This window comes from Elephas maximus, chromosome 4, assembly GCF_024166365.1.
Source record: "Elephas maximus indicus isolate mEleMax1 chromosome 4, mEleMax1 primary haplotype, whole genome shotgun sequence".
Lineage (NCBI taxonomy): Eukaryota > Metazoa > Chordata > Mammalia > Proboscidea > Elephantidae > Elephas > Elephas maximus.
The window spans coordinates 88558712-88573016 of NC_064822.1; the positions used below are offsets into that span (position 1 = coordinate 88558712).

Genomic DNA, 14305 nt, shown 5'->3' on the forward strand with positions numbered 1-14305 from the left:
GGTACCTCCCAGTCCTTACAACCAAAAACACTGGGTGCCCACGGTCCATCTACAGAACCCACCCACCTGCACGCTCTAGGGAACAGGGACACGCTTTCCTCAGAGACACTCGGGGGTCAGTTCTCAGCCCCCTGCTTTGTTCAGAGCGTGACCCCCTGCTGCAATCAGATACCGGTACATACATGCATCACTCCTGCCCCTCTAAGACTATAGGACAGAGCCTGTACCACACACTTGATGACCAGCTACCTGGACACCTGAGCTGAATTCATACAAGTGAATAGACTCCTAGACTGATATACCTGATAACAGCTCTAGCCAGCTGGGGACAGGACGTGAGAGCTCCGAAGGCGAAAATAATCCAGCTAGCTCACTCAAGCAACCCATTTGGGTATATCAAAACAAAACAAAGCAAGAAGCTACGACATAGTAAACACACATAAACTAATACAATAATTTATAGATGGCTTGGAGACACCTGTCAATATCAAGTCACATAAAGAAACAGGCCACGATCACCTCAACAAACTCTCAAAACAAAGAATCCAGGGATCTTCTAGAGGCAAGTGCATTCCTGGAATTACCAGAGTGAGAATACAAATGATTAATATACAGAACCCTTCAAGACATCAGGAAGGAAATGAGGCAATATGCAGAACAAGCCAAGGAACACACAGATAAAGCAACTGAAGAAATTAGAATGATTATTCAGGAACATAATGAAAAATTTGATAAGCCAGAAAAATCCATAGACAGACAGCAATCAGAAATTCAGAAGATTAACAATAAAATTATGGAATTAGATAACTCAATAGAAAGTCAGAGGAGCAGAATTGAGCAAGTAGAAGCCAGAATTTCTAAACTTGAAGATAAGTCACTTGGCACTAATATATTTGAAGAAAAATCAGATAAAAGAATTAAAAAAAAAATGAAGAAACCTTAAGAGTCATGTGGGACTCTATCAAGAGAAATAACCTACGAGTGACTGGAGTACCAGAACAGGGAGAGATAACAGAAAATACAGAGAGAATTGTTGAAGATTTGTTGGCAGAAAACTTCCCTGGTATCGTGAAAGATGAGAAAATACCTATCCAAGATGCTCATTGAACTCCACATAAGGTAGATGTTAAAAAAAACTGACCAAGGCATATTATAATCAAATCTGCCAAAGCCAAAGATAAAGAGAGAATTTTAAGAGCAGCAAGGGATAAATGAAAAGTCACCTACAAAGGAGAGCCGATAAGAACAAGCTCGGACTAGTCGGCAGGAACCATGCAGGCAAGAAGGCAATGAGATGACTTATTAAAAAAATTGAAGGAAAAAAATTGCCTGCCAAGAATCATATATCCAGCAAAACTGTCTCTTAAATATGAAGGTGAAATTAAGACATTTCCAGATAAACACAAGTTGAGGGAATTTGTAAAAACCAAACCAAAACTACAAGAAATACTAAAGGGAGTTCTTTGGTTAGAAAATCAATAGTATCAGGTATCAACTGAAGACTAGAACACTGGGCAGAGCAACCAGCAGTCAACTCAGACAGGGAAATCAAAAAAACAAAGAAAGATTAAAAAAAAAAAAAAAAAAGCCAAAAACAGGGTAACAGCGATGTCATTATATTAAAGAAGACAACAGTAAAACCATAAAGAGGGACTAAGGAATGTAATCATAGATCTTCCATATGGAGAGGAAGATACGGTGATACAAAGAAACAAAAATTAGTTTTAAATTTAGAAAAACAGGGGTAAATAATAAGGTAACCACAAAGGGGACAAACTATCCTACTCATCAAAACAAAATACAAGAAAAAAATAGAGACTCAGCAGAAAAAAAAAACAACAACAAATATGAGGAAAGGACAATATATAAAGATAATCTACTCAGCATGTAAAATTAAGTGGGAAAAAAAACCTGTCAACAACACCAAAAAAAGACATCAAAATGATAGTACTAAATTCATACCTATGCATAATTATGCTGAATGGAAACGGACTAAATGCACCAATAAAAAGACAGAGAGTTGCAGAATGGGTTAAAAACCACGATCCACCTATATGATGCCTACAAGAGACACGCCTTAGACTTAGAGACACAAACTAAAACTCAAAGGATGGAAAAAAATATATCAAGCAAACAACAATCAAAAAAGAGCAGGAGTGGCCATATTAATTTCTGACAAAATAGACTTTAAAGTTAAATCCATCATAAAGGATAAGGAAGGACACTATATAATGATTAAAGTGACAATATACCAAGAAGATATAACCATATTAAATATTTATGCACTCAATGACAGGGATGCAAGGTACATGAAACAAACTCTATCAGCATTGAGAAGTGAGATAGACAGCTCCACAGTAACAGTAGGAGACTTCAACACACCACTTTCGGTGAAGGACAGGACATCCAGAAAGAAGCTCAGTAAAGACACAGAAGATCTAAATGGCACAGTCAACCAACTTGACCTCATAAACATATACAGAACACTCCACTCAACAGCAATTGACTATACTTTCTTTCCTAGTGTACATGGAACATTCTCTAGAATAGACCACATACTAGGTCATAAAGCAAGCCTTTGCAGAATCCAAAACATTGAAATATTACAAAGCATCTTCTCTGATCATAAGGCCATAAAAGTGAAAATCAATTACAGAAAAAGCAGGGAAAAGAAAGCAAACACTTGGAAACTGAACAATACCCTTCTCAAAAAAGACTGGATTATAGAAGACATTAAGAATGAAATAAAGAAATTCATAGAATCCAATGAGAATGAAAACACTTCCTATCAGAACCTTTGGGGCACAGCGAAAGCAGTGCTCAGAGGCCAATTTATATCAATAAATGTACACATCCAAAAAGAAGAAAGGGCCAGAATCAAAGAATTATCCCTACAACTTGGACAAATAGAGAGCAACAAAAGAAATGCTCAGGCACCCGAAGAAAACAAATAATAAAAATTATAGCAGAACTAAATGAAATAGAAAACAGAAAAACAATTAACAAGGCCAAAAGCTGGTTCTCTGATAAAATCAACAAAATTGATACAGCATTGGCCAAACTGACAAAAGAAAAACAGGGAGGAAGCAAATATCCCGAATAAGAAATGAGATGGGCGATATTACAACAGACCCAACTGCCATTAAAAGAATCATATCAGATTACTATGAAAAGTTGGACTCTAACAAATTTGAAAATCTAGAAGAAATGGGTGAATTCCTAGAAACACACTACCTACCTAAACTAACACAAACAGACGTAGAATAACTAAATAGGCCCATAACAAAAGAAGAGATTAAAAAGGGAATCAAAAACCTCCCAACAAAAAAAAGCCCTGGCCCTGGACTGCTTCACTGCAGTTCTACCAAACTTTCACAGAAGAGTTAACACTACTACTACTAAAGGTATTTCAGAGCATAGAAAAGGACAGAATACTACCAAACTCATTCTATGAAGCTACCATATCCCTGATACCAAAACCAGGTAAAGATACCACAAAAAAAGAAAATTACAGGCCTATATCCCTCATGAACTTAGATGCAAAAATCCTCAACAAAATTCTAGCCAATAGAATTCAACAACATATCAAAAAAATAATTCACCATGACCAAGTGGGATTCACACCAGGTATGAAGGGATGGTTTAACATTAGAAAAACAATTAATGTAATCTATCACATAAATAAAACAAAAGCCAAGAATCACATGATTTTATCAATTGATGCAGAAAAGGCATTTGACAAAGTTTAACACCCATTCATGATAAAAACTCTCAGCAAAATAGGAATAGAAGGAAAATTCCTCAACATAATAAAGGGCATTTATACAAAGCCAACAGGCAACATCATCCTAAATGGAGAGAGCCTGAAAGGATTCCCCTTGAGATCAGGAACCAGACAAGGGTGTCCTTTATCAGCACTCTTATTCAACATTGTGGTGGAGGTCCCAGCCAGAGCAATTAGGGTAGATAAAGAAATAAAGGGCATCGAGACTGGTAAGGAAGAAGTAAAAAAGTATCTCTATTTACAGATGACATGATCTTACATACAGAAAACCCTAAGGAATCCTCAAGAAAACTACTGAAACTAAAAGAAGACTTCAGCAGAGTATTGGGATACAAAATAAACACACAAAAATCAGTTGGATTCCTCTACACCAACAAAAAGAACATCAAAGAGGAAATCACCAAATCAATACCATTTACAGTAGCCCCCAAGAAGATAAAATACTTAGGAATAAGCCTTACCACAGATGTAAAAGACTTATACAAAGAAAACTACAATACACTTCTGCAAGAAACCAAAAGAGACCTACATAAGTAGAAAAACATACTTTGCTCATGGATAGAAAGACTTAACATTATGAAAATGTCTGTTCTACCAAAAGCGACCTATACATTTAATGCAATTCTGATCCAAATTCCAACGACATTCTTTAATGAGATGGAGAAGCAAATCATCAACTTCATATGGAAGGGAAAGAGGCCCTGGTTAAGTAAACCATTACTGAAAAAGAACAAAGTGGGAGGCCTTACTATACCTGATTTTAGAACCTATTATACTACCACAGTAGTCAAAACAGCCTCGTACTGGTACAACAACAGATACGCAGACCAATGGAACAGAATTGAGAATCCAGATATAAATCCATTCATATTCAAGCAGTTGATATTTGACAAAGGCCCCAAAACAGTTAAATGGGGAAAAGACAGTCTTTTTAACAAATGGTGCTGGCATAACTGGATATCCATCTGCAAAAAAAATGAAACAAGGCCCATACCTCACTCCATGCACAAAAATGAGCTCAAAATGGATCAAAGACCTAAATATACAACGATAAAGATCATGGAACAAAAAATAGGGACAACGTTAGGAGCCCTAATACATGGCATAAACAGTATACAAAACATTACTAACAATGCAGAAGAAAAACCAGATAACTGGGAGCTCCTAAAAATCAAACACCTATGCTCATCCAAAGAAGTCACCAAAAGAGTAAAAAGATTACCTACAGACCGGGAAAAAGTTTTTAGCTATGACATTTCAGATCAGTGCCTGATCTCTAAAATCTACATGATACTGCAAAAACTCAACTGCAAAAGGCAAATAACCCAATTAAAAAGTGGGGAAAAGATATGAACAGACACTTCATTAGAGACGACATTCAAGTAGCTAACAGATACATGAGGAAACACAATCATTAGCCATTAGAGAAATGCAAATAAAAACTACCATGAGATTTCATCTCACTCCAACAAGGCTGGCATTAATCCAAAAAACACAAAGCAATAAATTTTGGAGAGGCTGTGGAGAGATTGAAACACTTATACACTGCAGCTGGGAATGTAAATGGTACAACCACTTTGGAAATCAATTCTGTGCTCCCTTAAAAAGCTAGAAATACAACTACCATACGATGTAGCAATCCCACTCCTTGTTATATATCCTAGAGAAATAAGAGCCTTTATACGAACAGACATATGCACACCCGTGTTCATTGCCACATTGTTTACAATAGCAAAAAGATGGAAGCAACCAAGGTGCCCATCAATGGATGAACGGGTAAATAAATTATATTCACACAATGGAATATATTCACACTATCGAAAAGAACAGTGATGAATCTGTGAAACATTTCACAACATGGAGGAATCTGGAAGGCACTATGCTGAGTGAAATTAGTCAGTTGCAAAAGGACAAATACTGTGTAAGACCACTATTATAAGAACTCAAGAAACAGTTTAAACAGAGAAGAAAATATTCTTTGATGGTTACGAGAGGAGGGAGGGAGGGAGGGAGGGTGGAAGAGATGTATTCACTAACTACATAGTAGATAAGAATTACTTTAGGTGACGGGAAAGACAATGCACAATACAGGCAAGGTCAGCACAAGTGGACTAAACGAAAAGCAAAGAAGTTTCCTAAATAAACTGAATGCTTCCAAGGCCAGCATAGCAGGGGCAGGGGTTTGGGGACCATGGTTTCAGGGGACATCTAAGTCAATTGGCATAATAAAATCAATTATTAAGAAAACATTCTGCATCCCACCTTGGAGGGTGGCGCCTGGGATCTTAAACACTAACAAGCGGCCATCTAAGATGCATCAATTGGTCTTAACCCATCTGGGCCAAAGGAGAATGAAGAACACCAAGGACACAAGGTCATTACGAGCCCAAGAGACAGAAAGGGCCACATAACCCAGAGACTACATCAGCCTGAGACCAGAAGAGCTAGATGGTGTCCAGCTACAACCAATGGCTGCCCTGACAGGGAACACAACAGAGAACCCCTGAGGGAGCAGGAAAGCAGTGTGATGCAGACCCCAAATTCTCATAAAAAGACCAGACTTAATGGTCTGACTGAGACTAGAAGGACCCCGGTGGTCATGGCCCCCAGACCTTCTGTTAGCCCAGGATAGGAACCAATTCGAAAGCCAACTCTTCAGACAGGGATTGGACTGGACAATGGGTTGGAGAGAGATACTGGTGAGGACTGAGCTTCTTGGATCTGGTGGACACTTGAGAGTATGCTGGCATCTCCTCCTTGGAGGGGAGATGAGAGGGTAGGGGGGTTAGAAGCTGACAAAATGGACACAAAAAGAGAGAGTGGAGGGAGGGAGCGGGCTGTCTCATCGGGTGGAGAGCAATTGGGAGTATGCAGCAAGTTGTATGTAAGTTTTTGTCTGAGAGACTGACTTGTAAACTTTCATTTAAAGCACAAAAAAAAATTAAGAAAAAAATCAGATATGTGGTAAAAGACATTTTTTATAATTCGGCGATTTTTAAGGTAACATAGGCGATTGTGCAAGTATGGCTTCTCTGAATACGTGTTTGAATGTTTCCCAAAAGGAAACTTTCAAAAAAGCAATATTTTGTAAATTTTTTTTTTTTTTTATCATTTTAAATACAGTATTAAAGACAAGGAACTTATTTTTTCCTCACTATCCTTTTACTGTATCCTACCTCATCTATCATAGTTATCTTTGTCTGACACACCTAACCAAAATGGCAGCAAGAGAAGTGTTCTGAATACCTTTGAGAAAGAAAAGTATAAGACTTTGCTGTGGTGAAGACAACTGGAAATATTCACTGGGTTAGAACTCAGGGAAAAAACAAACAGGATAAATGAATTACTCATGGTCAACAAATTATTTCTGCTTCCACTGGTACCTGGAGGAAGTATTATCATATCCTTCTGATGCCTCTTATTGTTTGAAATCTTGCCCCATCATTCAAAGAACCTCTACTTCAAATTTATCATCGCTACCAGGAAGGCAGATTGATTGAACAGAAATTCCTTAAAAAAAAAAAACAAAGACAAAATCACAAGGTTGAAGGATAGACAAGTAATGTTGAATATCTTTGTATCGTTGGAGCAGTGAGCATCTGCCCACATGCTGTAAGCTGCAACATCCTGTGGATTTCACGACTTCTCCATTTCCTTCTTAAAAATAATACTGGCATTTAAAAAAAAAAGAGTTCCCCCTATAACATAAAACTATTTTATATTTATAGAAATTTAGAAAATGCAGCGAAGGTATAACAAGGAAAAACATCACCCACTGTCCTACATACTACTATGGCCCCCCAAGGTATAGCATTTTAGGGTATGCCCTTGTTCCTAAAAGATAATTTTTCATACAATAGTTATGGAGCACTAATATGTGGAAAGCACTCTTTTAGGCCTCAGTGAATGAAGAGAGAAAAAAAAAAATCCCTATCTTAAGGGCTCTTACACATGAGCTGGGGGGCAGAGGAGACACAAACATTAAATACAATAAATTATTTAGTCAGGTGTTACTTGCTCCGGAAAAATCTGAGCACAGTAAGTGAGATGAGAAGTGTAGGGATTAAGGGATGTGGTGTGAGAGATGTGATTTTAAACACTGTGGCCATGGTTAAGTTTCACTGTGCAGGTAACATTTCAGCAACGCCTCGAGAGAGCTGAGGGAAGAACCATGCAGTTATTTATAGGGAGGCCATTTGCAGAAGAAACATAATGGAAAATTCCTGCAATAGGATCATGCTATATATATGTTGGAGGAACAGAGGGAAGGTCAGGATAACTGTAGCAGATTCAGCAAAAGATAGTTTTAAAAAAAGAGAGAGAAAAGAAGAGAGGTTAAAGAAATACCACTGGTATATAAGGGGATGTCAGATGATAACACTGATTTCTGAGTGTAATGGGGAACCATTGAAGTGTTTTGAACAGTGTGATATATTCTGCCTCACATTTTAAAAAGTATTATTTTGGTTACTGGGTGATGTGAAAGAAGCAGCTGGAGAGAAGAAACCACTAACAGGTAGCCCAGGCAAGAAGTGATCATGACTTGGAAGAAGATGGTTAGGAAAGGAGAGGGTGAGGCAGAAACAAAACAGGATTTTCTGATGGACTGAGTGTATAGTGTGAGGAGAAGAATCAAGGATGAGCGCAAAGTTCTTAATTTAAACAATTGGAAGGATTGCGTTGCCATTAATAGCAATGGAGAAGACTGTAGGTAGAACAGATTTGGGATGTGGTGATAATCAGGATTCCATTTTACACATAGTTAAGTTTGAAATGCCTTGGAGCCATCCAAGTAAATAACTAGTTGTTGTTAGTTGCCGTTGAATCAACTCCTACTCATTGTGACCACATCTGTTGCAGAGCAGAACCATGCTCCATAGGATTTTTAAAAATGTGACCTTTCAGAAGCAGATCGCCAGGCCTATCTTCTGAAGTGCCTCTAGGTGGGTTTGAACCACCAAGCTTTTGTCTAGTAGTGGATCATTTAACTGTTTGTGCCACCCAGGGATGTTTGAGATGCCTATTAGCCATCCAAGTAAAAGACTAGTAGGCATTGGCTGCACGACCCCCATTAACCCCATAAGCATATACAATATAAAGATACCTGGACTAGATACATAAAACTTGGAGTAGTCTTCAGTTTGTGTTTAAAACCTCATTTGGATGAAATCAGTAGGTATGGATGTGAACAGGGACAAAGAGGTTCAAGGCTGAATCCTTGGGCAATCCAGCAAAAAGGGTCAGGAGGGAGAAGAGAATTCATCAAAGAAGACTAAGAAAAGGTGAAAAGGTAGGAGGAAACCAAAGGAGCACTGGAAATATTTTGTTCACTTGAATTTTTTGTTCATCTCGAAGCTCTGGAATTCAAGTCAGCAAAATATTTCCAGGAAGAGAATATGAACAACTGTGTCAAAGGCTCCTATCAAGTAAGATGAGGATTGAGAATTTACCTTTGAATTTAGCAACATTGAGGTCATTGGTGATCGTGACAAGAGCAAATTTGGTACAGTGGCAGAGCGAAAGTCTGATTGACTTGGATATCTAATAAACACCTCAAGGCTAATACATTGAATTATGACAGATGAGGAGAGGAAATTGGCATACCTAGCACAGGCAGATTTTCATAGTTTTTCTATAAAGGTGAGCAGGAAAATGGGGTGGTATCTTTCGATGTATAATTCTAGTTTGAATTATTCTCTCCGTATTTTGAAGACATTATTCTACTGCCTTCTAACTTTCATTGTTGCTGTTGAGAAGTCAGTCTGCCATTCCTTTTTAGGTAATCTAGTTTTTTTCCCCCTCCTGTATGATTCTAAGATCCACTGTTTGTTTTAATGTTCTACAGTTTCACTGTAATCTGTCTAGGTATAAAATTATCTTTGTATCATGTTTAGAGTTACTGGGGTTCTTAAATCTGAAGATTTGTGCCTTATCAATTATGATTAATCTTCATCCACTTCCTCCTAAATTATAGCCTCCTTCCCCCACTGTCTATACTCTTTCTAAAGTTCCACCTGAATGGTTACTAAACCCTTTCAGTCTATCTTCTCTATGCCTCTTGCTCTCTTTGTCTATTCTTGAATTCTGGATAATTATTCCAGATCTTCTGCTTCCCCACATCTGATCTAATCTACTACCTAATTCTTCTAGTAAGTTTCTAATTCCAACCAAATATTCATATCTCATGTTCATTGGCTCTTTTTCAAATCTTCCTTTTAATTTAATAGCTTCTTGGTTTTTAGTCATTTTTAATACTTCTATTTCCTTAAACTTAAGCAAAATAGATTTTCTATTCTGCATCTTATTTTAACATCTAATCTTCAAAAGTCTGGTTCTGGTTCTTTTAATTTCTGACAACTTCTTTGGTGACAAACTTCTCTGCATGTTTTTGATTTGCATGTCATATTCATTAAAATTTCATGGGACTAAATTGAAGCTGGGATTTACGGTTCATTTTTTCAGAAGTGATTTACTTTTGTTTCTTCCAGAAGCCTTAATTACTTACCTGGCAACCGTTTAAACTGAACTCTTGGCTTGGAGTTTTTGGACCATACAGGTAATGTGAATTCAGCCTCAAATCTGAATGAGGTCCGGCTTGTGATTATAGATTCTTCTGAGAACCCTCCATTCAGAGCCAAGGTTCAAACAGGTAAATTTTCTTATTCTCTCCCTTTATGTGGTAATGTTTTCCCTCTTTGTTTTACCCTATGCTTCAAGGCTTCTCCTTTCAGTAAGTCCCAGGTTACAGGAGGTCTCCAATTCAACTCCCCCTCCCCCAGGCCCTCCCCCCATGCATGGCCAGGTTGAACTCTAGATTCTTAAAGATCAGCTAGATGCCCCAAGGCAGTGGCCTGCTTCAGTGGCTGGCTGATTCTTCTGGATTTGTGCTTTTTTAATTGTCTTTAGCTTCTAAACATTTTCCTTTCTTGCATTTTTAAAAGCAGGGTTTTACTAGTTTATCCAGAATGTTTACACTTCTGCTGAGAGTATATCAGATATCTAGTCCATAATAATGACAGAAAGAAGTCTGAAAATATTTTCACATGTCTCAAAGTCCTTGGTTAGAATTGAATATGGATAGATGGTCTAGAATATAGTTCAGCAAGGCACAGGAATTTGTAAAACGCCAATTAAGTTAAGCATACATAATTTGTGGCTGGTGCTCATAGCCTGTACAGCACTTTCTAATTTTTATAAGGTATAGATTGAGTGTAGTTCCTGGGTGGTACAACTGGTTAACATGTTCAGCTGCTAACCAAATGGTTGGAGATTCGAGTCCACCTAGAGGCACCTCAGAAGAAAGGCCTGGTGATCTACTTCTGAAAAATCAGCCATTGAAAATCCCTGGAGCACAGTTCTACTCTGACATACATGGTGTCTCCATGAGTTGGAGTCAACTTGATGGCAACTATTCTTTTTTAGACTGAATAAAAATATTTTAAAAAGAAAAAAGCTCACCTATATTATTAGACGTATATACAAAAATTAATATTAATTGGTGCCGAATTAACAAAAAGTTTTGATTGCATTTTTGATATTCCAAATCTCTCTACTTATCAAACTTGACTCTGTGTTTTAGATACAGTAGTGTGATATCAGAATTCATATATCCAAATCTGTTATACTCAAGATGACTAACAATATTTGAAGCAGGAATATTCTGTTCTTGCTTATTCTTCTGAAAGAGGCCATACTCTTCAGTAGTCACAGTCAGGTTCTTAATTTGCATCACAAAACCCAAGAAAACTGTTTCAATAAGTAATTGTTCCCCCCATAAAAGACTGTGTTAGTTTCCATGTAATTAAATACAAAGTGATTAACGTCCCTTTAAGCATTTCCAAGTCTTAGGAGGAGATCTGATATTATTGAGTACTACCAACTGTCATAATTTCCTCTTTTTTAGAGCTATAAAAAGTCATGATTTTCAGTCACAGTAGGGTTTACTGTCTGTGAATACTTTCACCTACCATTATCAATTGTCCTGCCACAGAAGCGTGAACTCCTTTTCTTCTTTTGCACACAAACTAGAGTCTATACATGCTGTACCACTTGTAATACAATATAGAATTTATTTCCCAAACCTGTCCTTCCTTTTCTCTTATTAGTACCTTCTCTTAATCTAGCTAAATATCTGTTCCTTCCACAGTATTTTCTCTCTCCAAATGACTTAAACAAAGAGCCCTGGTGGTGCAGTTAACTGAAAGGTTGGTGGTGTGAATTCACCAGCTTGCCCCATGGGAGAAAGATGTGGCATTCTGCTTCCATAAAGATTACAGCCTTGGAAACCATATGGGGCAGTTCTACCCTGTCCTATAAGGTTGTGATGAGTCAGAATTCACTTGACAGCAACAGGTTGATTTTTTAATGACTTATACTCAGATTATTAAAATTTTGAAGCATCCATTTAACATCTGTTGTTAATACTTTATTAGAATAAGTAAACTCATCCCACCCCACTCTTGAATTCACAAATGACAGATGATGTCTGGGATCTTTAGAGTCTCTGATTAGTATAGTAAGAAGCAAGCAACAGAAATCCTGGGACAGACTAAGACCTGGGGATCAGGAAGGTCAGTGGATAGGAGCACCAGGGGAAAAAATTAAAAAGGAAGTGAGAGTGAATGCTCCCATGATATTCAGAGCTTCAAATATCTCAGCTCCATAACCACAAATCCAGGTTTGACAAATAATGGAAGTCCACAACTTACTCATTGAGGCTAACCAGGCAGTGTGCTGCTGTAATCACTAGATCATCTTGAATCAAGCTTCCTCCACAGAAGTGATGCTTACTTAATTTTAGGGAGACCTGCCCAAGAAGAAAGTGAGAAACAAATCTAATATACATCTCCCCATAGACATCTTCCCCTCCAGAAACATTTGAAAACAACTCTTCTAATCTGATACAACATTCTTAAAATACTTACATAAACTGGTTATTAAGATATTATAAAAATGGCTTGGGGGCAGTGTCTGACCTCCTCTAACTTCACAGTGGGGAAAGAGAATCAAGGTAACAGCCCAAGGCTGAATCCTGTGAGGTAGAGGTCAGACATGCCTCCTCTCTCCGCCATCTTTACCAATTCTGACACCAACCATCCCTCCCACGCCCACGGCACTCTCTACTTCTCTGCTGGATTCAAGAATTCATTGCAGTGGCTCACAGAATTCACAGACCACGTTCATTCACAGTTATGGGGTTTATCAGGGAAGTAACAGGTTACAATTCAGGTTCAGGAACACTCAGGATACAGTTCTTCCATCAGGACAGCCTCTTTCCAGCCTTGCTTGCAGGCACACCTCTCTCTGGCCCCTCAGCCTCTGCCCTGCTCAGGCAAGTCTTACAAAGCTCTTCCAGTTCTGCTGATAAGCAACCCAAGGCACCCTACTCCACCGATAAGCCTCGGCCGAAGGTGCTGAGCTCTAACTCCATGGGTTGGCAAACCTAGCTCAACTAAGTTCCTGGAGACACCCTACTCCGCCAGCCAGCCTCCTTCCCAAAGGCACTCAGCCTTCTCAGCTCTGTGGGCTGGGAAGCCCACCATGCCATCTCTTGCTGGTCTCCTAATCCTGCTGCCTCTCCCAGTCTTCAGTGTTACAGCTCTCTCTGTCTCACGGGTCTCGGAGGGTCTCAGTGCAGGGATGCCAGGTCCAAAGGATGTGCTGTGCTCTTGGCTCTTCTTCCTTGGTGGTGGTGAGATACTCTCTCTGCTCTAGAATTGGCTCTCTTTTAAGCCTAGTGGGAAGACCAAACTGACCAATCCCCTCGGTGGGCCAGAATTACCCTTATTTGCACAGTCAACCCACGAAATCACTTGGGTGGCAGTTGCAAGACCATGGTGAGAAAGGTTACACAACAGGGATCCATTGCACCGCAGATATTTCCCATGAAGTAAAGTTTGTGAGAAAGGCCACACAAAAGCGATCCATCACACCACAGTAATTTTCCATGATGTAAACTTTTTGGCAGGGAGGTAGAGTTAACCTGGAGTCTTGATATTTGAAATAAAGGAAGTATTTCACTATCTTATAACAAATCAATGCCTTTGACATACTGCCCTGCCAGAGATGTCCACCAACTGCTGAATTTCTCCAACTAGTAGTTCTAGAGAAGAACCCAGATTCCAAGGCAGTTTCCTTACTTTTCAAGTCAACTGCATGAATTCCACACTTCAGTCCTGTGTGGGAGAGAATATGTGTGTGTATTCTCTCATACAGCCTTATTTAAGAGTTCACCTTATCAAGATTTCACATTGGGACTTTTCCTGGCCTCCACAGCTGCACTCTACTGCCTTTCTTTTCTCCGGATGTATCCCTTTGTATGTCCCAAGTCCCAGAGTCACCCCCATGTTGAACAGAACATGCTGCAAGAAGAGAACATCTAGGGCAGGAACCGGCTCCCTCTCCCTCTGGTAACTGAAATGGGGCTTAATTTTTTGTTATAGTGGTTAGGTGCCCTCCACGTCCAGTTGGTACCGACTCGCAGTGACCCTATGTACAACAGAATGAAACACTGCCCTGTCC

The 14305-nt window shown here is 38.8% G+C and overlaps 1 protein-coding gene across 1 annotated transcript in view; it reads right to left on the reverse strand.

Annotated features, from left to right (window-relative positions):
- The window catches only part of OVCH1 (ovochymase 1), a 53497-nt gene that overhangs the window by 38761 nt on the left and 431 nt on the right, over positions 1–14305 (reverse strand). The window contains 3 exon segments of the mRNA XM_049884849.1: positions 10290–10363; positions 12493–12595; positions 13846–14000. Coding sequence (XP_049740806.1) covers positions 10290–10363; positions 12493–12595; positions 13846–14000 — 332 coding nt within the window.